This window comes from Dermacentor variabilis, chromosome 1, assembly GCF_050947875.1.
Source record: "Dermacentor variabilis isolate Ectoservices chromosome 1, ASM5094787v1, whole genome shotgun sequence".
NCBI lineage: Eukaryota > Metazoa > Arthropoda > Arachnida > Ixodida > Ixodidae > Dermacentor > Dermacentor variabilis.
The window spans coordinates 224756175-224784015 of record NC_134568.1 but is presented as its reverse complement, the minus strand read 5'-3'; the positions used below and the strand labels follow the sequence as shown (position 1 = coordinate 224784015).

At 48.5% G+C, this 27841-nt stretch overlaps 1 protein-coding gene across 4 annotated transcripts in view; it reads right to left on the bottom strand.

Moving 5' to 3' along the window:
• Positions 1 to 27841, bottom strand: part of tna (Zinc finger MIZ domain-containing protein tonalli) — a 312918-nt gene that overhangs the window by 49011 nt on the left and 236066 nt on the right. Inside the window, exon 1 of one of the 4 annotated variants that reach the window (XM_075669829.1) lies at positions 10247 to 10356. The exons of 2 other annotated variants lie outside the window; for them this stretch is intronic. In XM_075669829.1, the coding sequence (XP_075525944.1) occupies positions 10247 to 10329 (83 nt within the window). In that variant the 5' untranslated portion in view covers positions 10330 to 10356. Of the gene's footprint in view, positions 1 to 10246; positions 10357 to 27841 lie in introns of those variants that run through there. One more of the 4 variants, XM_075669819.1, reaches the window with a different exon arrangement.

The window sequence follows — 27841 nt, the reverse complement described above, 5'->3', positions numbered from 1 at the left end:
CGGATGCGCAGGACAGCTGCTTGTTCAGTGCAATGCAGTGAACTCGCGGTATCTATATGCGTACATACGCACGGCGACAATAAACAGGAGAAAGGAAACGAGCAATGATGAGAGCGAGACCACGACGAACTGGGGAATAGCGCAAATAAGATTGCACATATTGAGGACCGCGTTTATTTGGATATTTTACGGAATGGCTGCCAGCGTCTGGTGTGCACGTGATCACGGGAAGTATTCTATTGGACAGCATACGTACATGAGCGATGGCCTTCGCCGACGTGTCATTTCCTGAGCTGAGTAGGCAGGAATAAGGTTTCTTTTCTTTTTTTCGAAAAAACGCCATCAAACAGTATAGGCGTGCAGGCGGACTACCCGACGCATATAGCTTAGTGACTTTGGCGTTGCACTAATGTGCTGGAGGTCGCGAGTTCGATCCCGGCCGTGGTGGCCGCATTCCGACCGCGACGAAATGCAGAAAACGCTCGTGTACTTAGATTTAGGCGCAGGTTAATGAGGCGGTCATTATTAATCCTGAGTCACTCGCCTTCCTTCGCGACGGCCGCATTTCGATAGGGGCGAAGTACAAAAAAACGTCCGTGCCCCGTGCATTGGGGGCACGTTAAAGATCCCCAGGTGTTTAAAAAATTAATCCCGAGTCACGGCGTGCCTCACAATCGGATCGCGGTTTTGGCACCTAAAACCCCAGAATTCTATCGTTCCTACCCCCCCGCCCCACCACCATTCACGTGTGCTTTACAATCGGTCGTGGACTTGAAACAGCGGAATTTAATTTTTCGCAGGACAGACTATACGCGATGCAAGTGAGACAGGAAGCAAAGAAACCGCTGCCACCGAGATTCGCGCCGGTATTCGTGGCGCGCGCACGTGGCCCCGAAAGACGCGTGGCCACGAGGAAAGCGCTGCCCGCTGCTCTCCCCCACGACTCCGCAGTTGGATCAACGTGGCGCAGCGGCGGCGGCGCTCGCGCCTGTGCAAACAGGTCGGTCGGCCAAGGTCGCCGTTGCCGCGGCACAAGGCGCATGTGAGCGTTCGGCGAGGAGCAACAGCTGTAGGCATCGCTCCTGCATGTGTTACTGCAGGCAGAGTTGCCTCCTTAGGCGGCCTGAACCGCGCGACAAAAGGGCGCGCGTGGACGGCTTCGGTGTACGGTCATCGGTCCCGCGTGTGCCTCTCTCCCATACATTACAGACAGATGCGCCAGTGCGTCAACGCCGGTCGTGCGCCACCGCCACGCCGCTGCACATGCGTAAAACCAAAATCGTGCGTTCGCGCATCTTTTTCCCTTCACACGTGCACTACATGCCACAGATCTACACACTGCTCCTCGAAAGTGGGAAATCCGCCTCGTTCGTGTGAAATGCGCGTGCGCATCGGAAACACGCGCTCTCCCCTCGCTTCCTGTTGCTCGTTCTGGCGCGAAATTTCGCACTTTACTCTCCCGGGGGGAGGCTTTCATATGGACCTCAGGAATAGCGGCACTCTTCACACCGCGTGCACAATGCAGCCTGGGGACGTGAAACCATAAAGACACTGGCGCGACATGAGCCACGCCAAACCGAGGGTCTATGCAGCAGACGGCACGCCCCCTCTAAGTGAGACATTTGACATTAAGTTCAGTCAGTAATCATTTTACGCGCACCCTCCGCGGTTGTTTAGCGGCTATGGTGTTGGGCTGCTAAGCACGAGGTCGCGGGATCGAATCCATGCCACGGCGGCTGCATTTCGATGTGGGCGAAACGCGAAAACGCCCGTGTAATTAGATTTAGGCGCACGCTTAAGAACCCCAGGAGGTCCAAATTATTCCGGAGTTCCCCACAACGGCGTGCCTCATAATCAGATCGTGGTTTTGGCACGTAAACCCCATAATTTAATTTTTTAAATCATTTTACGGACAATCTGGCGACAACGCAGTCATTCGTGAGGTGCAGCTATCGCCGCGCATTAATTTCGCGTCCACACACGCGATAGGAGCAGCAAATGCGTGAACAAGAAAGAAGGAAAAAGCCACTCGAGAAAGAACACAAAGGCACCACTCGCTCCCTTAAACCAAAACCGCTTCGACGAGTGTCAGACGAGAGAAGAGACGCACGGCTGCTTGTGGCTGCCGAAGGTCACGTGCTGTTGTGTGCGCGTCTTGCCCGCACCTCCCACCGACCAGTCGCGCTTATTCAGAGCGCTGCCAAAATGGCCCCACCGGGAGAGGGGCCCGCAAACACTCGCCGCACGGGTGGGTGCTTTTCTGATTCACAACTTTATGGCATTGAAACGGCGAACCTGCCACGCTTTCCTTCAGCCGCCCAGTGCGAAGCTCACCGCTGTCGAGCGCATCATCAGCCGCGGCCGGCGTGTCTTGCAGCGCACTGTCATCAAGCGCGTCCGCGTTGCTAATACAACGACGCTCCCGGAGACTCATATCCTCGTGACTAGGCTGTTTATATACAATTATACAACCAATCAATTTGAGTCTCTCTTTCTCACATTCTGTTTAAAGAGAGAGCGACGAGTTGCCTTCCAGCCGTACCAATATCTTGTGCAGGACGAACAAAGGAATATGAATAAAGGAATACGAATAAAGGAATACGAATAAATGCATCGTAGTGAAACTACAGCCTTGCTCCCCGTCACACGTGCTCCAAATCGACGCAGCGTCTTCCACTGCTCAATGAATCGTGCTGTTATTGCTCTTTGAATGCCTTCTTCCTTTTTTGACGAAGAACACACGAATGAGTTTCCAGCATTTAATTTAATCAAATGGACCTCAAAGTAAATTCAATGAAAGAGCTGGCTTGTATTGAGGTTGTTTGACCCTAGCACAAGTCACGCTGTTTGATGATATACAGAGTGTTTCAGCGAACCCATTCAAAAATTTTTAAAGGTTGCCTGTGGCAGACCGCACAATTCCAGTTCATGAGCTGGCCTACTCGAAGGGGCGGACAATACTTGCACAAAAAAAAAAATTGAAATGCATAATCGACTAATTGATAAAAATTCACTAATAACGTTTTTCCCTAATTACATTATGGCCCATGTTGCGATTTACAAATTATAGCAGTGGAGTTCGCAAGGCGGATCCAGTTGGAGCGAATTCTCAGGATGACACCAATTTAGAGATATTAATTCCCGAACTTTGCAGAGAAATGCATTGACGTTCCAGTTACTTTCTCAACAAAATGTTGTTTTATACACTGAAGCCCAAAAGTAAATGGAACGCCAGTGCATTTCTCCGCAAAGTTCGGGAATTGAATATCTCTAAACTGGTGTCATCCTGAGAATTCGTTCCAACTGGATCCGCCTTGCGAATTCCACGACTAGAATTTGTAAATTGCAACATGGGCCATAATGCATGTAATTAGGTAAAAACGTTATCAGTGAATTTTTGTTAATTAGTCGATTATGCATTTCCATTTCTTTTGCAAAGTATTGTCCGCCCCTTCGAGTAGGCCAGCTTATGAACTGGAATTGTGCTATCTGACACAGGTAACGTTTAGGAATTTTTGAAAGTGTTCGCTGAAGCACCCGCGGTACAGTACAGCTACGACACGGAAGTGACATTCACTGTTGATTGATTTATTGATTGATTGAATCGGTAGCGGTGCCTCAGTGGTTATGGCGTTCCGTTGCTGGACACAAATTCGCGGTTTTCATTCGCGGCCGCGGCGGCCGCATTTCGATGGGGCGGAATGCAGAAGCGCCCACTACTACGGCGTCTCTGTGTCTCTCTCATAGACCGTGAGTTGCTCGGGGTGAGTGAATGGGTGAGAAGGAGTGAGCGAGTGACGTCGACGACTAGGTAAGCGACGTAGCCAGTGGTGTTCCGGAAGAGTTCGAGAACCGTTATATCCTTTTCCCAGACAGTACAATGAGCAGTCCGTGTCAAAATGGACTGAGAAATATCTCGGCGATCGGAGGGGGTAAGGGCGAGAAGACGAGGGCAGCGAACCCTCACCTACGGTCCTCAGGACACCGCGGCCCTCTCTCCCAGCGAGCAGTCTGGAGCAGACCGGCCGCGCGGACGACAACCCGAAGCGGCGCCGAGCAGCAGCAACGACGCGGCGGCTCCGAGCTTGCGCGCGAGACGCGCGCACACACGCAGGGGCGTGCCTCGGAACGGGGTCGGCCGCGTCCTTTGTTCCCCCGGCGGCCTTCCTCCCAGTGCCAAGGAGGACGACGTGCGTGCGTCGCGCGCTCACGCGCTGCCGCCCGCAGACGCCGCCGCCGTGGTCGAAGCACACCGACATGTCCCCGATTTGCGTCCCCGAACCCTTGCGCAGGCCGGGGCGCCGATCTCCGAACGAAGGAGGCCGCCGGCCTCTTCCTCCTTTTGTCTTCGGCCGCTGTGCTTGTTCCCCGCCGCCACCTCCTCGCTGACCGCGCGCGCCCCGCCGGACACACTTCTTGGCGGCGCGGCCTCCGACGGCTTGCCGCCGATGCATAAGCGACCGCTCACGCGAATTCGCCGGAGCGATCGCGAAACGTCGTGGATGCATGCTCGCAGCGCCAGTCTGGCCATAGAACTGGGGGAGGAGGTGGGGAACAAATGTGCAGCATCGACCTTGCACAATATCTTCAGCGATATATCTAGCTTCCGCCCGATCCACGTATTCTGTAACACCTAAGTCGTACAAATTAGAACGTATCTGGCGGATATGCCCCTCCTCCGATGTAAACACGAACACACTGCGCACATATATAATCGACACACCTTAATGGAAGGTAATACAGAAAGAAAATGCTACCTATCGAGTTTGCGAAACGACAGTACAAGAAACAAGAAGTCTAAATAATGTTACCCGATTCTGTGTGAGCTTAAAATATTATGGGGTTTTACGTGCCAAAACCACTTTCTGATTATGAGGTACGCCGTAGTGGAGGTCTCCGGAAGTTTCGACCACCTGGGGTTCTTTAACGTGCACCTAGATGTACACGGGTGTTTTCGCACTTCGCCCCCATCGAAATGCGGCCGCCGTGGTCGAGATTCGATCCCACGACCATAGCCACTGAGCAACCACGGCGGGTCTGTGTGAGCTTCCTCGTATGTTTTAATTAGGTGTGAAGTTTAACGGAAGACTTGCGGGAGTTCCGTTTCTCCGAGCCGGCGCTAAGTGAGATCGGAGCCACCCAAAGCGAACGTTTGCAAGAGAGGACGTAACGCTACGCGAAGCGTCACCGCACAACCGTTATCGTCATGACGTCAGTCTGGCGTCAGAGAGATCTACTCGCGCGCCGGCTCTACAGCGCGAGCGGCGGCGTTGTTTACTTGACGGTCGGAGTAATACTGCAACGCCCACGCGCGCCGGCGAACAACGGTGCCGAGCGGAGCCGCAAAAGGTCGCTCCTTACGCCAACATCCGGCCATTCGGCACCAACGCTCGGGGGAAAAGCCGCACCGTTTCGACATTTTTGCCCCTCTCAGCCTTATAAGGCGTTCGTCGCAGCCGCCACAAAGCTTCGCAGCGAGATGAATAAAAAATAACGAGAGAAAGTGCCACTTCGATTTTCGTTTATACCACCAACTCAACCCAGGGGAGTCTCCGGAATATCGCGCTCACACATACTTTCGCGACGGGAGTCGAGTACTTTCTTTCACGTCTTCGGGGCCAGCGGTGGCTACACGGACAGAGGCAAAAAAAGTAAGTGTGCGCACCAGACAGAAATGATCGGAAATGAACGAGAGAGAAGGGGGGTGGGAGGCACGGTAGGCTTGCATCCCGCCTCTTTCGGTTTCTCCTTCGACGGCGGGGTTCCGGCCACACTTGCAGCATTCTTCGCGAGTATGAACTGATTTGCACACCAGGAGCATTCGCAACACAACCTTTGCTGGCGTTTTTTTCTTCTTTTACTTGGAGGTTGCGCGCGCCCTTTCCGAACGCCCGACCGCCGCTCCCCTTTCCACTGCAGGAGGTCTGTTGCAGACCTTCGCGCGCAGATCTCCAGCGAAAGGCCTTTCGCAAGAGCTACTTCGCAATCAGCACCCGCCTTCCCTCCGGCAGGCCGCCAACACCAGCGATTCCCTACTAAGGCTTTATTCCCTGCGCTCTCGCAGCGCCCTCTGCAGTGCTAACGCACGCGCCAGGCAACTGGATCCGTGGCTCGTTTTACGGACCGTCCGTACGTAACGGCTCGGTGGCATCACGGCGGAAATTTTCGAAACAGAGTTGCGCGGCCCATGCACCGAACCGAGCCCGTGCTGCCCTTTCGTGCCCGGTCCAACGATATCGAGTGAGAAGAGGTCGGCACACTCCCCTTTTGCTTCGAGTTTCCTCCTCCTCAGCTGTGGGCGATTACGCGGCAAGTGCAGCGTGGAAGGCGTGTCCAGTGCCCCAGGCCGCAGGGCGAAATTAAAAACCCCCGCAGCGGTGATTTATAACGGGGTTGTTTCACCGGCATCTTCTTAATTGTTTCCGTAGCCGGAGCCGATATGGAAAGCCAGCGGTTGCTAGGCGACGCGGGAACCACGTATTCCCTTGTCGCCTCACCCTCCAACAAGGCTCCTTCCTTCCCGGAGTGGCTCTCGTCAACCCGAAAACTCTGGCTGGCCGTGGGAGCTGCGCGACCACCTGTCCCGACTTGCTCGCGCGCATGCGCCGACAGCCCAGAACACCAGGCTCTCTAAGTCCACAGCAGCGCGGCTAAGCGACCACGGCCGCGTGCAGGCCGCATTGTACGGCGCTACAACTGCGGAGGTATATAGTTCGCCATTCAAACATTGGAATGCCCTTTTTCGTGTCGGTTGACACGGTTAACCCTCTGTAGAATACCAAACAGGGTTAACTTTCACAGCTTTACAGACAAGAAAAAACAAATATTGAGAGAAAACATTTAGAATTCCAATCATGATTCCCCGATGCCAAGTGCACAATACTCGAAATAGCCCTCGAAATTTAGCGGTAAGCTGAGTTTGTTACGAATATTAACACTCGCACGCAGTCATGGTACATTGCGGTGGAAATGGAAGAAAGCATCCGAGAGAAACGGTAAAACTGTTTTCGCAACGAAGCCTACGGTCAATTCGAAGAAAATTCAGATACTACATACATGCGTGACTTCCAAAGGTGATTGGTTGAACGACGGCACCCGCCACACCGGTCACTAGTAATTTTTTTTTATAAGAAATGTTGTGCACTTCTTTTTTATTGCTCTCTCTCTCTCTCTCTCTACAGAACCATAACTTAAGAGAAGCATTTAGAAAGCCGATCTATAGAAGCGATGCATGAGTGTAATTACAGCTGTGACAATCGAACTAACGACATTTAATGAACGTTACAGTGCAGTCTGCAGAAACTGAAATCCTGCATTCCAGTCTGGTGACATTTAGCCTTGGGCTCTGCGAGCATGCAGCGATCCATCTTCAGTCAGAATAAATCAGAAAGCCGCCTTATGTTTCATCTGTACTGTTCTGCTAGACAGCTGCTGACACGCACACATGCCCGCACCACAAAGTGATCCATGTTCACTGATTACAAGAATACGACCTCTCGCCGGAGGTTACACGCGCGCAACTGTCACGTAGAAAAGTAAAAGAAGGAAGGGGAACAGGGGGGGGGGGGGGGGGGTGTTACTGAATTTTTGCAGTGCACGTCGACGTACCTGGCAAAAAAAAAAAAAAAAGCCACGAAAGAAAGGAGCTTTGGCTCTCGTCCATCACACATGATACGCGCTGTACTTTCTGGATATGACTGCACACGTTCTCGCAGAATTTTTGCTTGATTATGTATATAGTCAACGCCTGAGTGTTCAGGTGGCAACTTCGCGATCCCTCCAAGCAAGGTTCAGTTTAATTTCGTGGAAACTGCCATCATTCGCTGCTTACAAGCAGCCGTAACGCCTTCGATATGTTTGTTTGTACGATATATTACGCCTTCTGTGCTACACGAAACATACAGCGCTGGACTACCTAAAAGACCGCTATATTTTGCGAATGATAAGCGCAGCAACATTAGCATGCTAGAACGGAGCGGAGTAATATCTCATTTCTTCTCTCTGTATCTCTGGAGAAAACAGGAAACAGACGCCGACCAAGGTGAATTTTTTTTTTCTTACCTGACGTTGCAGTCCGCACACGAGAGCCTTGTTCATAATGAAGCTTCATTGTGAACAAGGCTGCCGTGTGGGGGCCAGAATGTCAGTTAAGAAAAAAAAAATGCACCTTGGTCCGCGTCTGTTTCCTGTTTTCACCACGATTCTTCCCGACCAGACGAGCTTTCGACAGATCCGCGAATTCATCTGTGTAGTTCTCTGTAATTGCCTTGTCAATCAAGCCATTATGCATTGAGAGTATTTCAAATAAATAAATAAATAAATAAATAACATAAATAAATAAATTTTCATTCATTCAATCGATCTTTTTAGAAAAGTGTGTGTGTGTGTGTGGGGGGGGGGGGGGGTAGGCTCCTTACTTTCACAGGAAGGTGAAGTAGCTGTAAAAGGTAAATGCAACTGACGAGGCCTCTTTTCAATGTACCATATTACGCAAATATCAGCTTGAAAACAGCATTGCCTGAAGCCACCATCACGGTATCTCAAGCAAAGAAATAATTCGGAATAGTCGGTAAACAATCGGAACCAGTGCCTAGATTTCAGTGAGTTTGTGTTTTCAATTGTTACTGGCACATACAGGTGGCAAGACGTGCTCAGCTAAGCGGCACCCGTGCGCCAGTTTATAGAAGCGAGGGTCAGCATTCACAAAGTTTCTTGTTAGTGGCAGCTTTTCGTTTTTTCATCCGCTAATAATATACTGTATCCTTTTGACCGGGCGTCTGTTATTAAGAACTACTCCAACGTACAAACTGTTTTGTGAGCACGGTCAGGAGTACCCGTAATTCCTGCTCCTGCACATCTTGGAATTCACAAAGCGGTCGGTGCGCAGCAGCCGATCGCAAGAACGGGTGCCGGAAGCCATTATAGCGAAAGACGCAATAGTGACAGCGAATGCAGCCGGCAACTTCACAAGGTGAATCCAGCCACTGATTCGCAAGAACGCTCCCTACACGCGAGATCGTCTTTCCATTGGCCACTGCCTTGATCTCACCGCACCGTTGGTTCTCGCGAGGGACGTCTGTCACTATACACTGGCGAATCGGGATGCTATATCAGCGTGCAGGACTTATTTGAGCAACCCGCCGCGGTAGCTCGGTGACTGTATGGCGTTGCATGAGGTCGCGGGCTCGTCCGGTCGCATTTCGATGGGGGCGAAATGCAAAAGCCTTCATGTACTTCCATTAAGGGCCACGTTAAGGAACCCCACGTGGCCAAATGTAACGCAGAGCCCCCCGCAACGGCGTGCCTCATAATCATATCGTGGTTTTGGCAAGTGAAACCCCAGAATTTAATCTTAATTCAAAGGAGTTCCTTGAACACAATTTTCTGGAGTCTTATACACACCAAGCAGTCTATTAGTTATTAGCTAAACCGACCGTATTAGCTAAACGTATTAGCTAAACCGACCGGCCAATTTCAAGCAGCTCTTACCAACAAAAATCTTTCAATTATTCGGCCTCTCGATCTAAGTTGCCGCTGTACTGTATACGATGCCTTCCTCTCGACACCGTCAAAAGCGACACTTTGTCAAGGCGGATTTCATTCCGCGTTCTCTTTTTACTCATCACCCATCGGGACGAGCGGCCGATTCTGGCGATAACGGCGGCGTCCGAACCGACGTCGAAGCGCGAGAACCATAGAAAATGAAATCCACCATCGCAGGACACGGCCCCTCGTGTCGTATATGCACGCGAAAACCCGACAATGCACGCGGAGTTCCTTTTTTTGCCTGTGTAACAAAGCACTCGCAGATTTTAGTGCGCGCGCATGTTCGCCCCGTCACGAGCCAATAGCCGTGCGCACGCGCTGCAGTAATTTCGTATCAGAACTTAAACGGGGATTCACTGGCCCGCGTTCTTCCGCCAAGTTCTTCGCGTCCGTCTGCATCCCGATACTTGAATATGTCGGGGCTGTGCGGCGCACAACCGAAAATAATTCATAGAACGTATTTCACGTGTGCAGGTCCACAGCACGCGCGCAGTTCTGGCGCATCGACCTCATTGTGAATTTCTTTCGCCGAGCCATGTTCGGACGAGCGCTGACTAGCCTACTTCCTCTCTTCTTCCTTCTTCGGGAATCAGAATGTGCGCAGCGCTGTCGCCTGACCACAGACTCCGCCCCAAAGGCGTCCCGCCCAAAAAAGTCCTCGCAAAAAAAAAAAAAAAAAAATCGACCTTTTTCCACTTACCGGCGCCGTACAGTGACTTTGGCAACCTTCAGAGGCTGTCGGACTTGTATGACCTTCACTTTTTCAGCTTTGGAATCCTCCATGCCTTGGCCGCTGACTCTGTTCAGGAGAGAACAGAACGCTAGCACTCGGTTGCGCCGAGTAAGCGTTCTCGTTTTCTTCCTCTTCCGTCGCCTGGTGTCGCTCAAGCCGCTGTTCTTGTGCACGTACATCCCCCCTTCTTCTTCCTCTTCACAGTGACCTAAAATTACAACGTTTTCTTTCTCTTCTTTTTTTCGCTCTTAACTGAACACCTTGGACTAAGTGATACTGCGAAATTTACCCTGCTGATGTCCACTTTTGCGGCGGTCCCATTTTCCTTCTCGTCTCAGACATCGCGTTGTGGTCACGCGTAAGCTTATTGATACCGCGTCCTGTCCAACCCCTCCATCTTCTTCGTTTTGTTCGTTCTTCAGGCCCCCCGGCTGCTATGGGCCTATTCAGTCAAATGATAATAACGATGATGATGATCCTCAACCCATAGCCCCAGAATCGGTCGGCAGGAAGAAACGTACGTAACATAAAGAAGTACTTTGCGGGTGGGGGGACATGCAAAGTACAGATGCCGTACAGCAAGAAAGTAAGCAACAGGCGACAAGTGTTACTCACCGCCGAGTTTTTTTTTTTTTTTCATCGCGCGATAGCTTTAAAAAAATATTCTACATTGACAGTAAGTATGAGTAGTGCCCAGTTGCATATTTCTGATTTTGTGTGCTATTTGTATAGTGTGCCGCCCACAATGCGCGTGTACATATGTATTGGGTATATTACATATAGAAACAAGCTAAACAGATACATAAAATATATACATAATATACATAAAATATATAATATATACATAAAATATATACGTAAAAAATACAAATAAACCCAAAGCAGTCATTTTTAGAACTAGAAGCAGACGGATTCCGGCAAAATATAACATCATTTTTTGTTCGAAAATTGAAATTGTTAAATCCATATGAAGGGTCTTGGTGTTTACTTTTCTGAGACATTAGTATGGGAAGACCATGTGAATTACATATCGCTAAAGTTAGGCCATATTACAGGCATATTAACCAGAAATAGTTGTTTACTATCACAGTCCGTGAAACTATTAACGTACAAATCTACTTTTATTATCTATTTAAATTACAGTAATTTAGTATGGGGCACAAACACATAAAGAAATGTTATGAGGCTCACAAACGCTAAACGAACAAAAAATTCTGCGGGTTATTGCGAACCTCGCCTAGTGCGAGCCTACGTCCAACTTGTTCAAGAGATACAAAATGTAACAAGCTTACGATCTGTACCGGCATACGTAGCGCAAGCGCATTCTTTAGGTTTTAAGCAGAGGAATTTCTCGTTTACGGAAATTGCGAATTTAGAAAGAAGTACTGCCACCTATGACACTCGGAGGACCGAACTTTGGAAGCTTGCGCGACTTGCCGCTCCACGTATGACTTACAAGCACTGAACAATTGTTTGCCGCGCTTATTAAATGAATTTTATATGCTGGACATATACTTTCCTCTAGTTAAACAATTTCATTTGGCTGCACTATTCAATATGTAAGTTACTTACTTCTGTTTATACAAGTTTTTTGAGTGCTTCTTGTCAAGGTACTTCTATGTGACATACTGTCTTTTACTGTTATTGCCACTGATTGTTTTTTGTTGGCAAAATTCCACAGCATACCTTATAGATTTCACGTATTTGTCAGTGTACACAGGAGGAACAGCGCTGTTTTATGTATGTGCTGACATACTGCGCCAAATGTATGCCTTTATTGTCCTTTCCGGTTACTATTAGTTTTCTTTATTGCGTGTTTTGCTGACCTGTCTCGCTGCCATATGTTGTCAGGGGGTTCAGAGTTTTTCAAGCCGTCTCCTTGCGGCTTTTGTTCCTCGCCCTCCTCCATTTTCAATGGGAAATAAAACTTCATTCATTTCACTAAGTAAACCCGCAGGATGCACGCCTACTCTCAATTTAGAGTGGAGATACTGTGAATAAATAAATTAATGATAGAAAGTTTAGTAGCCAGACTCACTTAAACTAAATTATGAAATACGTTAGATAGTGAGATATAAGGAGGAACCTTTTTTAATATAAATTCGGAGGATGAAGAAATTGAAATTGCTTTACCATGAACCGAGATGAAGAATAAAAGAAAATAGACACGGTAATCGTTTTACAGGTTAAACAAAAACATCCATTTTCATTTCTTCACTCGCACTTCCTCCTTCCTCATTCTCTATATTATTATTATTATTATTATTATTATTATTATTATTATTATTATTATTATTATTATTATTATTATTATTGTTGTTGTTGTTGTTGTTGTTGTTGTTGTTGTTGTTGTTGTAATTATTATTATTATTATTATTATTATTATTATTATTATTATTATTGTTGTTGTTGTTGTTGTTGTTGTTATTGTTGTCGTTGTTGTTGTTGTTGTCGTCGTCGTCGTCGTCGTCGTCGTCGTCGTCGTCGTCGTCGTCGTCGTCGTCGTCGTCGTTGTTGTTGTTGCACATTTCGGAACGTGGCGCGTATATACCAAGCGCAACTAATGTGCAGAGTAAAGGCGCAAAAAACAAAGACCGCTAGGGTTGGACCACTTTTGCCTAAAATGTGAACGACCGAAGAATATACGAACATACGTCGCGAAGCCTACGCTCAGACAAAAAATTAAAAAGAAAGACAGGAAAAAGAAAGAAAGAAAATGAAGAAGTGGCCGAAAATGTGAGAGTTCGCTGCCTACGCACTGGCGACGCAGGAAAACAGCGCGACACCATTTTCTTTCTTTCTTTTGTTTGGCAGGGACACGCGCTGCGACCGGCAAACTGCGCAGCCTGACATACGCGTCGAGACGAGACTGACGCACGAACAATCGAGAGAAGGGCACAACAGGTGGCGTCATCGGCGCGGCGCGAGAAAAGCCACACACACACAACTGTGCACGGGTCCGTGCGCAAACGCATCCCACGCAGATGTCGCTCAACAGCTCAACGCCGGTGCGAACAGAATGACCGCCCGCTTAGCGCTTTAATTGCCAAACCCGAGCTGACCGTGCCAGTTCACGATAGGAAACACCCAATCAATTATTGGAATAAAATATTACTGCTGAAGCACGTGATTTGCAATGCGACATTGCAAACGTATGCTGAGTGGACCTTATACGCGCAAGAAATTGGAAACGGGATACCTTTTCCATTTTAATGCAAGCACGAGAGTGCTTAACGGTCTCGAATGCAAACTAGTAGGTGCTGCAGGTCACATGGGTTCACCGTTGTACTCATCCTAAAATATTGTACCGATCACCAAAGACGACTCCTACTAGTCCAGGTAGCGGTTTGTTTGCTTCCCATGCCGGAAGTTACGAATCAGACTCGATGAGTCATTAGACGTCGATCACGCAATCCGGAGAAAGCTATGTACGCAGCAGAAGTGTATTCACAACGGCAGTCACCGCACCGGATAACAGGACGCGAGCCCACCAAGCGGCAAAAGTGTCGTAGTATTCTCGCGCCGTAAAGTATTCGTCGCCTTCCCAGCTAGCTGCAATGTGAAAGGAACAAAAAAAAAAAAAAAGAGGCTCCGCATAAGCAGTCGTCTGCACGGCTCAAACGATGACGCCAGGATGACAGGACCGAGAACGGGGGAATAGGAAGGTTTAAACGGGTACCATTCTCCTTGCTTCGTGCAGACGGTCCACACTCAGGCCTATAGAGCGTTAGAGCACTGCGCTGCTAAGGTTAAAAAAGCGCGATATCCAAAGCAGATAGTTGCAGGATACCGCACTAAAGACTGACTTCTTGGGGCAGGATGACTACCGTTGTTCCACAAGCATTGCCTTCCGAACCAAACAACAACGCAAAAATATCGCTTTCATTGTCTCGCAGCGCAACACTCGAGCGCTTTTGGCAGAAGTGTGGACGCCTGCACAATTAACTCCCTCCCAGGTAGTGCGCCAGGCCTGCGCTCTTTGAGCCACAGGCAAGACATCACATGCGCAGGCGGACAATCAATACAGTTGAATAACGGACGCGGTCGACCGCTTAGTGACTTTTTTGTTTCTTTCATTTCATACTGGGAAGCTGTTAAGACGCGGACGGACGGACGGACAAACAGAAAGACCGACAGACAGACGCTCGAAGCGATTGCTGTAAGAGAACTAAAAGTCGGATCGAAATGAAAACTGAAGTGATAGAGTGCGTACTTTGAAGAACACGTATATACACCAAAGACATTCAAAAAATGCGCGTATATCGTGTATGCGTTGCGATTGAGTAATAACATCTACACATATTTTTATATTGTTGCTTCTGCTGTGCGAAAAGGAGTATCCGTCACCATTATAGGGTGACTATATCTTTTTCATTTCAATAATATATATATTATCGAAGTCACCTTAACGGTACCACGCCAAACAGCTCACGGATATAATAAAACAACTGCAGGCGTATGATGCAACTGCGCAGAAATACAGGGAACATTACAGAGCATCTACGGGGGAAAGTTCACGCAAGTGTGTGGTTGAATTAGGGGAGGCGCAAAAAAAATTTTAAAAAAATTAACGAAGTACTGCGCGACGTACTGTAACTGCCTCAAACAAAGGTGAAATGATTTTGCAACTATCGCTGTAAAGACGGCAATAAATATTTCGAACTAAAATTTTGCACAGGTGCTTAGAAGCGTCCCTTCACAAGCCGATGTTGGCATTGCGAATGGCTTTGAAAATAGGAGGTGTTTGACTAAGTGCGCTAATCAGAGCGGAATGCACTCACCGGCGTCGGCAGAGGATGAGAGATCACGTGAGCCGCACTTGTGGTAATAAAACAGTGTCCAGAGGGCGCTGGGAAAGTGTGACAACTTTGCTGGTCTTTGATTTATGATTCTGCGGAGTCACGTATGCAGGCCTGCTAAGGCGTTTTTTTTTCCTTTTTTTTTTCTTTTTGAGCGACAGTGTTGATTTACATAGGTGATGTCACAATCAGATTGCGCAGGCCTCCACTCCCGTTATCTTTTTTTTTTTGTGTTGTGCGGAAGAGCTGCTTGTGAAATTTTGCGGATGTGTGTGCGTATCGCCTGTTTAGGCTAAATGGGGTTAGTGATAGTGCTTCAACAGGCAAGTCTGCCAGGCAGTCAAAGCCGAAATTCACTCCGACTGCGGCGTCTCTTTTTGAGGAATATAAAGTCCTGTCACCTCGCGCTCGGAGGTGCACAGTCATAGAGAAATATACGCAGAAGGCGCGAGATGCTACCTCGAAGGAACTGCTGCACGCGAACAAAGAGCGGAAATCCCTTTCTCCACAGGATACATATAACAACACATCTCGCTCAGTAGGACGCCAGCAATACCAAATAAAGTGTTTCGCATCGTTCAACTCGTTGCAGTCTAAATGGAGTGGGAAAAGAGAACATCCCGTCTTAAAAGCAGAAGCTTGCGTGAACAACGATCCTATGTTTGTCCGTAAAATTAGCGTGGCCTACGGGCAAGTTAGCTTAGAGTGCCTCTCTTGGAAATCTATTCCAAACTTTCTTGAATTTCGCGCCCAAATAGTGCAGGCATAAACGTCACAGATTTCGCGGTATTTTCGTGGTTTTAATTGGACGCTTTTCGCAAAGTTCTGCAGAAATTGCCAAGTTGCCGTCTTTCGTTAGTTTTCTACTAGTAATTTATGCTGTTTGTTTCTTCTTTTCTTCAATAATCAGCGAATGACTATAGCATTGGCCAGAGTTGAGAAAAATTTTGGTGATTCAAGCATGCACACACGAGTACGAAGAGAGCAACTGTACTGTAAAGGTTAAAATTTTTAAAAAATGATGGGCTTTTACGTGCCAAAACCACGATCTGATTATGAGGCACGCCATAGTGGGGAACTCCGGAAATTTGGACCACCTGGGGTTCTTTAACATGCACCTAAATCTATGTACATATGTCTTTTCGCACTTCGCCCCCATCGAAATGCGGCCGCCGTGGCCGCGATTCGATCCTGCGACCTCGTGCTTAGCCACCCAACACCATAGCCACTAAGCAACCACGGCGGGTGTACTGTAAATGTAGGAGTGAGGTAAAAGTAACGTAAAACAGGAAGTAACACCAATCCGTTACCCCGTAGTCACTGAAAAGTTGCCACACAGTGTGGAGTCTCAAACGTGCCATTGGGACAAAGGAACGACAGCCCAGTATACATATAGTGCAGACTATCACAAGTGTACTTATTGCGCATACTATACACTAGTCTAGCCAGCCGAATTATTACATATAGAGCATGCCGATGGGCGCGCGCGTAAATCGAGGAAGACCGACTCACCGCGACCGGATAGTGAGCGAATATGTTCGCTCCCATGCTGGACACCGACGCCAAATCGTTCTGGTGTACGGTCACGCGAACGGTGGCGCGTTCGAACGATCGTGTTCGTCCATTCCGGTGTCCTGCTCTTCAGCATTTCACAGGATGGTCCCGCGAACGGCCGGCGAGCGCGCGAAACATGCACGCAGCTCGCCGAGCCCAAGTCAAAAAAGGGACAGACTACTCCCTTTTGAACCCGAGTAGCCCCGCCGTTAGATGGCGTTAGCGGCGCAACACTTACGCCATCTCTCGTACTCATCTGCAGCCACACTACCCGCCGCCGGCGCTTACCTACGCGTAGAAGCCAGATTACAGGAGACGCTAGAAACAGGCGGGGAAAACAGTATCAGGGGACGCGTGAAAGTCGAGCGTCCCCACAACACAAAGAGAGAGACAGAAGGGGCGAGAGAAACGAACGAACGGCGCGCCACGAAAGCAGCAGTTTTGCAAAATGTCAAGTGCGGTGACATGCTCGGTACTGCAAATTTCTTTGCCACGAAAAAAAATAATGAAACATTGCATTTCGCTTTCTTTATACAATGCTCTCAGCTGACTGCGACGCATGACACCTGCAGCAGCTTTTTCAGTCATCTCACGACCGTCTGGTGACATTAGGAAATGAAGCTGCAATTCGGCACAGAGGTCGTGTTAGTCGGGCAGGACGCCGGAAAGGCGACATTTTTTTCAGTTATCCTCGAGCGCCCAAAGAGCCTTGCGTCGCCCATCAGGCGGCGGCGGCGGCGGCTGCTGCTGCCGCTGCTGCTACTGCTTCGACGTCCGTATACTGGCGTCACAGAATCTACTCAAAAGTGTAGAGAGCGGACGTTCGCATTTCGCTTGACCCTGATAGCGCTGCGGTCGTGGCGAGCAAACGAGACGAAAGAAGGTGGCACCGAGGAGCGTGCGCGTCGGCATAAGTTGCGACTGGCCCCTCCACCCAACGAAAAAAAGAAAAGACGAAGAAGAATGCAGGCTCGCGATCGAAAAATGCGTTTTCTTTGTGTGTGGCTGCCGCCAGACGCATCCAGGTCACGCGTGTCTCCTCCATCCGCTGACAGCGAGCCTGACAGCCAAATTAGACGCGGTGCTTGATATTGCCGAGACGGATTCGATCTGATATGCCCGTGCAATCCAACTATCCAACTGTTGCAACAGCAGCCCTTCCTCACCGAGCGCACACTGACAGCGCACACCTGCGGCGTCGAAAACCCGCGCCGCAGACGACGTCGCATGCGCGCGAGCTCCGTCATCACCCACCAGCCGGACGACGACGCGCTCGAGTGGTCACCCGCCGTTGGTCGCTCCCCCGCAGGAGCGCGGCGGAAGTCTCCACTCTCGTGGCACCAACAATTAAAGGGGTGGAAAGGGGGGCGCAGCCCGTGTATGCGTTAAAGGCTGATTGATTGTACGACTGTTGCGTTCATTTCCCCTTCGGCTGTCCACTGGGAAAGTGCTTTCGCAAAGCAGTCAAGGGCTCTCTGTCAACATGCGCAAATAATGCCGCATGTGCATCTTCCAAAGCGTGCTAGCAAAAGTGTTTCTGCGCATGGTACACCAACAGAAGCGCACGGCATCGTTTCCAAGCGTCGGCGTCCCTCGTAACCGAGCGAACGAGCACAGCGAAGGGTGAAAGAGCTAACGCCGAGCGCAGCGGGGTATGAAAGACGGCGATAACGAAGAGAGCGCGAGCAGGAAAGCGGAAGAGGAGGGTGCAGCGGAACCATGATGCGGAAAGCGGAGAATGAAGGTATGGCGAAAGCGTAAGAAACGCGTAGTGCCGCGCAAGACGGGCTTGCGGCGACGACCGCTGTGAGATGGTGCCAGAGTAGCGCGCGTCGTCCGTTCACGGATGACGCCACCGATACCATATGTGGAAATAAAGCGCTGCATGAGCGGAGCTCTGTCTGCAGCGGCGGCTGGGAATCGCGCCCACGAGTCACCCACGCGCTGCCTCTCGCGATCTCCCGATTAGTAAGGAATGTTGCGCCACACTGCGCTCCGTTTGCGACGTGCCGCACGAGACAGATTGTCCGCGCCAGCCAATATATCGCGAAATGAAAACACGTATAGAGCTGCGCTCAAACTTCGCATTAGGGGGTATCGTAATCGTCGGTACATTTCTTTTTTATGGCGATAGCAATTACAGTCGAGCGTCTCCACAACGAACGCCTCTACAACGAAATGACCTGCATAAAGAAGTAATAATTTTCCCCGGTTCTAGTGGAAGCTGTGCCGTGCGCGACCTCTACAACGAAATGACATCTATGACATCTATTTCCTCCGTCGCCGTCACCATGATGTTCCGTATAAAGTCCGATCAGGTCCTATCGCGCCACGCGGTGCCGCATGCTGTAGGTGAGAGGTGCGAAAGTGAACTGAGAAGAATGGTGGGTTGATCCCGCGCGCGCAAGGGAGGAGCTAGAGGCGGGGATAAGGTCCTTAGAATATTTCTAGGGACCATAGTGGGGAGAAATGCGCACCGTCTCCCATCACGCACAACACGGGGGAGAGGGGACATGCGTACGCGCTAGGAAAGAGGAGGAGGAGGGGACAGATCCTCTTCTACTCCGACCGTGCGCGCCGTATACCTTGGAGGTAATCTGAGGCGGGTGCAAAGGTAAGGCGACCCGCGATAGCTGATGGCTTCTTGTGCTCTGTACTCTCGCGCGGCTAGTTCGCATTGAAGCGAGAGGCAGCGCGAAGGGCAATTTGGCTTCACTGTTGCCGCTCTTCCTCACGCCAGCGTTCTGGCAGAGACTGTCGGCAGTCATTGAGTGAGATGTACGCATGTTTGCCTGTGCTCGTGACACTATGCTTGTCAATTGAGTTAGTAAGCGAATGTTTATAGTACCTCATAAAACCAAAAAAACTATCAGCCTTACTTCGTATAGCTGTCTAATAATTTGCTATGACAATCAATTATTTGCCTTGCGGACGAAACCGCGGCATTTTTTTTCTGTGTGTACGTGAGCGGGCGACTGTCCTTTTTTCTTTCCCCTAAATAAGTTCATCAACGCACAAAGTAGGAAGTCTTGCTTGTTTGTAGTAGCACCATCGTTTCACTCTTCGGGGCAGAGCTGTAAGGAGTGCAACGCACAGTGGTCCACCGAGTGAGCGCGTACGCACCTCATCTAATATTTAATGCGAAACATCACAGCAATGTTTTCCTGGTGTTCAGTATTCAAAGCTTGGTTACACCGGGCAGCGCGATCTACTAGTCGCATTCCATTCGCGAAGGTGATAATTCGTTCGCACTGCGACCCACCATGGTTGCTTAGTGGTTATGGTGTTGGACTGCTAAACACGAGGTCGCGGGATCGAATCCCCGCCACGGCGGCCGCATTTCCATGGAGGCGAAAACATCCGCGTACTTCGAATTCACGTGTAATTTAATATTTTTGTTCCGCACTGTGGCGCATAAATATACAATCTGTTGAACTAGATAGTATGAAGTATTGGGCGCCAGCAGGCGACCACGTCATCGCCCACTGCAGGCCAGATAGCAATAACGCCGCAGTTGGCGCTGCTGCGTCCGTAAACTGCAAGCAAAAGCGCAGCGTTAAGCTTTAAAAAAGAAAGGAAACTGTAGCCAAGCAGGACTGTTTCGTAAGAAAAAAAGTTTGCAGCTCCCATAAACATTTACTACATATATCTTAACGCACTGCACCCGAGGGTGAACATTTCTAAATGCCTCACAGGACATGGTGGAGCACTGGCGTGGCTCATACTCTAGCTAAGGGATTCAAATGTCAGTGTACACGTTGCGTTACTTGCGGAGTGAATTCCGGCCTGGCAGCTGCAACGCACGACGGTATTCAAGCAATCTTTTTTATGGCGAATTCTTTATCGCTATTTCTGTTGCCTTTTATCGCGCGGCACATGTTACAATAGAGAACCGGGATGCCATGTGCGTTCTTTCCTTTTTTTTTTTTTGCTTTCTGCTTTTCTTCTCGACCGATTAATCGCACATTGGACATACATAATAACGGTTACCGCCTATAAACAGAGTTGAGTTATAGGCGTTTATAGTATACCGCGAGGGTACCGATTATGCATCGGTAAAGTGCTCACATCTTTCTCTCTATTGTCATGGTGCGGCGCGGCGTTCAAGTTATTCACATACGAGCTGTAGAGCTTTATCGACGTCTCCGCGTATCCACGCATACAGCGCGCGCGTGTCGGTGAGCAGGTAGATAATAACACGAATGCCGCCGAGCACCATCACGCACTTTGCCGTTACCTATATATAATTCGGTACATGCATAACGGCTGATCGTGCGAAGTGAAACTAAAATGACTACCTGCGACGGGAGCGGCTAAGGATTCCCAGACAACGTTCTCAGTTGACAAATGAGAGGTGTGCGATGCCCGCGTTCACTGAAATACCACTTCCATCTGACGGATTTAGCCCCGTGGCATTTCACAGGACACCCGACGGTGAACCGAATCATTATCTGAAAGCCCACTTCAGCAAAATGCCCGCGACTGCGGTCGTTATACAGGGCCTCTTTACAGTTATTTATTTATTTATTTATTTATTTATTTATTTATTTATTTATTAGCTGCGCTGGCCAGGGAGATGTTATGGCGCCTGCAGTTAACGGCGTGACATGACAAATGCGCACAAAACGCTGCAAACTTATGGAATGGGAAAGATGTGGAAAAAGAAATAATTAAGGTGGCATCACTTTTACAGTCATACTGAACTCGATGAAGGCAGGTCGAGTTGGCTCGTCGAACCGAAATACGTTCGCCGTGCTTACGTAAACGCTACAGTCGCCTGAGCTCAGCAAGCGTCGGGTCGTGTTTGAGGGTGAGTAAACAAAACCCGCTTGTCAATGTGCACCTAAACGCGATCGGATCGCGTCGACGATTCGCAGTCAAAAACGAAGCGCCGGACACTCTGCTCTTAAAGTATGAATTCATTTCGCTCTCGTTCTCAAACATGAACTGTTCGATATAATCGTGCTTAAACCATCTCTACGACGTCATTTTTTAAATATTTACCACGACGAGTACCACCGCAACCCAAGTTTCCTGCGCTGTCGGGGTATCGACGGCAGCGAAATTTGTCGGCTTCGCAAGGAAATCAGTGGCTACTTAGACCGAATTACGCGCACGCCAAGTGATACTGGATATATTTGTTTTCAGCGGGTCGCTGGCCCGACCCGAGTGGACGCCGCCGCTGGGCGCACTGCCACGACTCTCGTCTCGTTTATGGGACGCCACGAATTGACCGCGAGTGGATCGCTGGGGCCGCCGCAACGCCATCGCAGCGTTGCGGTCGCGAAGGCAGCAGTGCATCAACCGCCGGCGACGCGAAGCTAGGCGCGCGCTGCTTGGCGGCAGCCGCGCCTTGTGCCGGCTTCCGGTGCTCTCCCCCCGCTACGATCACGAGGGAAGTGGCGAGGGGGGCCCGGCGGCGTCCACCCGATGCATCCTAGGCGGCATCCGCTCCAAGGGTGTCGCGGAGAAAGAGCGGAGAGGGGCTCCGTCGTCGTCGTCCTGGTACAGTTCGCTCGCTTCGTTCTTCCGCGTGCTGAGTGCCACCGCCCGCGCGAGGCCACTGCGTGGCTTGCGGAGGCGGGAATGAACCCCCCCCCCCCTTTTCTGGGCCGTCGACATCGGCAGCGAAGTTTTCGGGCCACACCCCGAACAATTGGCCTATAAGTTTCCGTCCTCTCAGCCTCCCCCCCCTCCCCCCCACCGCCATATGCCTCATGGAGCTTAGTTTCTTCTACTATGGAGTTTGCGTACACCTCAAGCCCCACATTTCATCTGAACGTCCGAATCCGCCCAACAACGTCCCATCCCGCGTTTTTTTTTTTTTTTTTTTTCTTACAGCAACGTGAACGCAACATTCGCCAGACGTCGGACAGTTCCCATTCCTCACTTGCTCGTGACAGTTATTGGGTCCGTATTTTGCCCGATCACCTGAGAGACAATCGATGCCAGAAAAAAAGCTTTAAAGCGATAAAGTGATACGCGAGCTTGCACAGCACTAGAATGCGGTACTAGGAGAGTCACGCCCTCCCCACGATAACGGCCAGCTTTCCATAAACACTACCTATTCTTACGCGCAATGCCTGTACTGTTTTGCAAAGAAGCAAAAATGCAGCAAGGTTCACGTGACTTTATATAGGGTGTCCCAGCTAACAGTTAGCCAAGCGGTTGAAATGAAAAACAAAATTTTAAAAACATGGTGCAGGCTTACTTGTTGACCTGTGTTGGCCGGTGCATATAGATGTGATTTCCCTCAAAATAAATTTCAGTTATGAGTCAGCGCCAGCGTCGCGTTCTTATTTTCCTTCGTCCTCGTCTGTTTTGCGCTGTTAATTTCCGAAACATGAATCACCACCAACTCGCCCAAGTTTCTCTTCTAGTGCAGGATACGACTTTAAATCCTACAGTGTTCGGTCGTCAGACGTCAGACATCTTAACATCGCAAGCCTAATAATCGTATTTTGCGCCGTGAGTTTTTCATATATATATTTTTTAAACAGCTTGGCTAATGTTAACTGGTACACACGGGGTAGATATTGGCGGTCACGGTAGTGGCAGTTGAGTCTGTGGGGTTCTTGTGACTCTTACTCTCTTTTTATTAGTCATATCATGAGAAGCCAACAAACACTGACACCAAGGACAACATAGGGTAAATTACTTGTGCTTAATAAATGAAATAATGTAACGATGAATTAATTGAAATTAAAGTGGATGAAAAAACAACTTGCCGCAGGTGGGAACCGAACCCACAAATACCGCAGCGTTGTTTCCCCGTCCACTTTGTTGGGTATTTATGTGTCCTAGTAGAACCCTGGGAGTGTTAGCCAGCGCCACCACTCCCAGACCTTGGCGGCGGACGTGGAACGTCCTTTTTGCCGCAGGCGTCACGAGAACGTGATCTTTTTGGGTGAAGGCTACTGGTCAATAAACCCATATATGCTACCTGAAGGCATCAATGTTGCTGGATTCGAGACCCTCGTTATGTAATAAACGAGAAGAAAGGGGGTTAACCGAGGGGCCCAATTTTTATTAGTCATTGCCGCAGGTGGGAACCGAACCCACAACCTTCGCTCAATTGGTAGATCATCGCACGCGAAATGCGAAGGTTGTGGGTTCGGTTCCCACCTGCGGCAAGTTGTTTTTTCATCCACTTTAATTTTAATTAATTTATCGTTACATTATTTCATTTATTAAGCACAAGTAATTTCCCCTATGTGGTCCTTGGTGTCAGTGTTTGTTGGCCTTCTCATGATATGACTAATAAAAATTGAGCCCCTCGGTTAACCCCCTTTCTTCTCTTATTCTCTTTTGTGCTACATCTCTCTCTCTTTCTCTGTCTCTCTCTCTCTCTCTTTCTTTTATAAGTATATAGCCATGTTATGCAAAACTTCCAAATTTTGGACGTGTATTATTATCTAAAAACATATAACTAAGAACAAGGGCTTATATTAACAGTTTTTTCTATGACCGGATCCTTTCTGTAATGTCTCTTCGACTACGATAGTGTTGCAACTACATAAATAAATAAATGAAGTGAAACCGAGTAGGCAGCGTCGCGTAAAAGCGCCAACATCTCCTAAGTATTACGTATTAAAAGAGAAAAAAGAAAAAGCGTCATCACGGAGCAACTGACGAGGTTTCGTCGTCCATAGAGTCGTCCAGGGCAAAACCGCATCGAACGTATATTGGCGAATCTACGCAGACCACTATCGTAACACCCACGCACCACCTTGTATAGGACCCTCTCTGAGGAAAACCATGCCCGTCTTGTCCGTGTGGTCGGCTGAGCTGGCCCGTACCATATTCGTACGTGTCAGTACACAACGACCACGACAAGCGAAACGAAACCGGCTCTTATCGGCGATGCCTGCAGACTGAAAGCAACAAGCAGCGTACTTGTTTTCTTGATTGTTTTTTTACCATCGCGGCTCGTTAGAATCTCGGTATTTTCTTTAGTCGCAGCCGTCCGTCGGTCACTGTTAATGCCATCCAAACCCCGAACGTCTGAATATAGAAACGTAAACAGAAACTCTTACAGGCGAGGTAAGGTGACGCCATCTATAAACTCAAATCATCAACGTTTTATCATCGCCATAGTAATTAATAAAATTTCGCTATAAGCTGAGTCGACCTTATACAGGTTTTTTTTTTTTTTCTTTAGCTGCACCAATTTTTTTAAACATTGCTTATGGCAGATAGCACAATTCTAACCCTTCATTTAAATTACTCGATGAGGCGGCTATTACTTCTACGAGAAATCAAAATGCTCAATTGAATAATTAACGTAATTGCGCTAATTATTTTTCAATTAATCACTTTACGCCACATATTTCTATCTACGAATTATATAGCCGTTGCGTTCTCACGGCGCATCCACTTGGAACGAATTCTCTGGACAGCACTAGTTACGAGATAGTAATTTTCAATGTGTCCGACAAGATGCGCTTCCGTTTTAGTTACTTTCTTAAGAAACTGCTCTTTTATGCATTGAAGCACAAAAATAACTGGAACGCCAATGCATTTCGAGGATCACTTTGAAAATTAATATCGCGGAACTGGTGCTGCCCAGAGAATTCGTTCCAAGTGGATATGCCGTGCGAACTCCGCGGCTAGAATTCGTAGATTACAATATGTGGTGTAAACTAATTAATTAAGAAGTTAATTAGCGTAATTATGTTATTATTTCACTTGAACATTTTTATTTAGCCTAGAAATAATAGCCGCTTCATCGCGTAATTTGGATCAAGTGTTAGAACTGTGCTATCTGCCATAGGCAATCTTTAAAAAAAATGGCGCGTCTAAAAAAAAAAAAGACCCTGTATATGTAGAACGAACTTGTTACGTTCGTAATACGCAGGTCCGCCCTCAAAGTAAAAGCAAGACGCGCAACGTACTTTGCGGGGATAGTGAAACAACGAAACATGTACTTTGCGGGCTCGAGCACAGCCCCCAGGTTTTGATGATTTGAAAGACAGATAGCGCCAGTGTGCACACAGTATGAGTTAAGACACGATGCGATAAGCGAAATTATTTCTTTTGCACTTCACTTTTAGTTACTGACAGCGATGGAAAATAATAATAGTAAAGCTTAATTGAGCGCGCAAGGTTTAGAAATCAACGAAATAATTCGCTAAAGGTTTGCTTTAAAGAATAAATATTTATTCCCCGAAGATAAAGACCTGCTCTCTCCAAGCAAGACACTGCTCATTCGTGCAATCGCGTGAGTTGAACAAGTCGTGGTGTAAACTCACGTATACCGCGACCTGCACGTAAAGCCACGCACTTACATGCAAGTCACGATATACGTAAGTTTGCGCCTACAGCTTAAGAAGTTACACCAGTGTCAACGCTGCTTCTTTAAGAAAAAAAAAAGAGGAAAAGAGAGGGAGAGTAAAATCGCCGCGCGACTGGCCCGCTCGAGGCACTTTGCGTGTATTCGCGGGCTTCTTTCACGCTCGGAAAAAGACATTAATGTAGCACGTATTGAGCAACAGAAAGCTGTACCGGGGATTTTTCATGTTGCCCTACAATTTTCTCATTGACACTTTTCATCTAATCATAATATTTGAGAATTTGCTTAATTAATTAAGGTTAATTATGTAAGTAGACGGAATGCAAAAGATAATCTGAGTAACTCCAAGCGACGGCAAACAGAATTACCTTGGTCGTGTCCAGCTATGTGGCATTTGCATATTTCTAAATCTTGGTACATAATAGTTGGGACACCTTTCTCGCAAATGCGAAAACCGCACTCACTGCGATCGGTGCATATGAAACGGATCGCAAATTTCGAATGGACGCTTAAAGCCCGCTCTCGAAAAACTCAGTACAGCATTATACAAAACACAAGCGCTCGCCCTACGCTTTCTCTCTACGCATTTGTCCACTTTTTTTTTTTCCTTTTTCCTTTCTTCTGTCCGTTCTATTCCACTGCAGCCACGGGAACAAATGCACGTGAAACCGGCGTAAGACGGCTGTCAAGCAAGATGACGTCATGCGCGTCTCAACGTCAGTGCACACCGGGCGCTGCTCAGTAGCACTTGGCGGCCGCAAAGGGAGAGGGAGGAGCCACCGAGTGAGCCCGACTCGTGTGGGACATCAATTTCCGGAGCTCTGGTCGATCAATTAGCGAGTGCGCGACGGCCCGTTTATTACTGGGCATAAGCTGCGCGACGACGACGTAATGCGCACTGTGATGAACGCAGTGATGTAATCAGCGAGAGCCTTGAAGTTAACCTTGAACGCGTTACGATACCACTTGGGCGCCCGCAAGGAAAGGATGGCGGCGCCCGGAATGTCGCAACCGTACGGTGCGCGCATAATTTGCGCGCGTGCGAGGAACAAAGGCCGCCGTGGGCGCTGCTAATGGGGAAAGCGAAGCTCGCGTGCGCCTGCAGGCTGCGAGTTATATCCACTCGGGCAAGGTGAGGTTACGCTATAACTTGCTTCTCGTTAGCAGAGTCATCGAGCACCGATGGTATTGGATGTCGGTAATTTCCTTAGGCAATTTCCTTGGTCGTGTGGACAAGCCTAGAGGAGCAGAAGAAAGGGGAAAAAAAGAGACAGAACAGAAACGCGAGGAAGGCGAGGTGGTCGCAGAGACAGCAAGCCAAGTTATTAGCGTGTATATGTCAAAGGCTAGTGGGCCACTTCTGCGCGCAGCACGTGCCAGGGGGAGAACACGGGCCGGAAGCACGGCAGTAAAAAGTCGTTCGTTCGAGGAACAGCGGTGAATTCGTGGACTCATGTGTCGCGTGTGGCAAGCAGGACGTATGTAGCCACACTACTACGCACCCCTAAAAAACGCCAACGACGATATATATATATATATATATATATATATACTTACTTGTGCCTAATAAATGAAATAAAGAAACCATAAATTAATGGAAATGTAAGTGGATGAAAATACAACTTGCCGCAGGTGGGAACCGAACCCACAACCTTCGCATTTCGCGTGCGATGCTCTACCAATTGAGCTACAGCGGCGGCGTTGCCCCATCCACTTTATTGGGTATTTATGTGCCCTAGCAGACCCCTGGGAGTGTTAGCCAGCGCCACCACTCACAGACCTTGGCACACACTCTGTATATATATATATATATATATATATATATATATATATATATATATATATATATATATATATATATATATATATATATATATATATATATATATATATATATATATATATATATTGTAACGA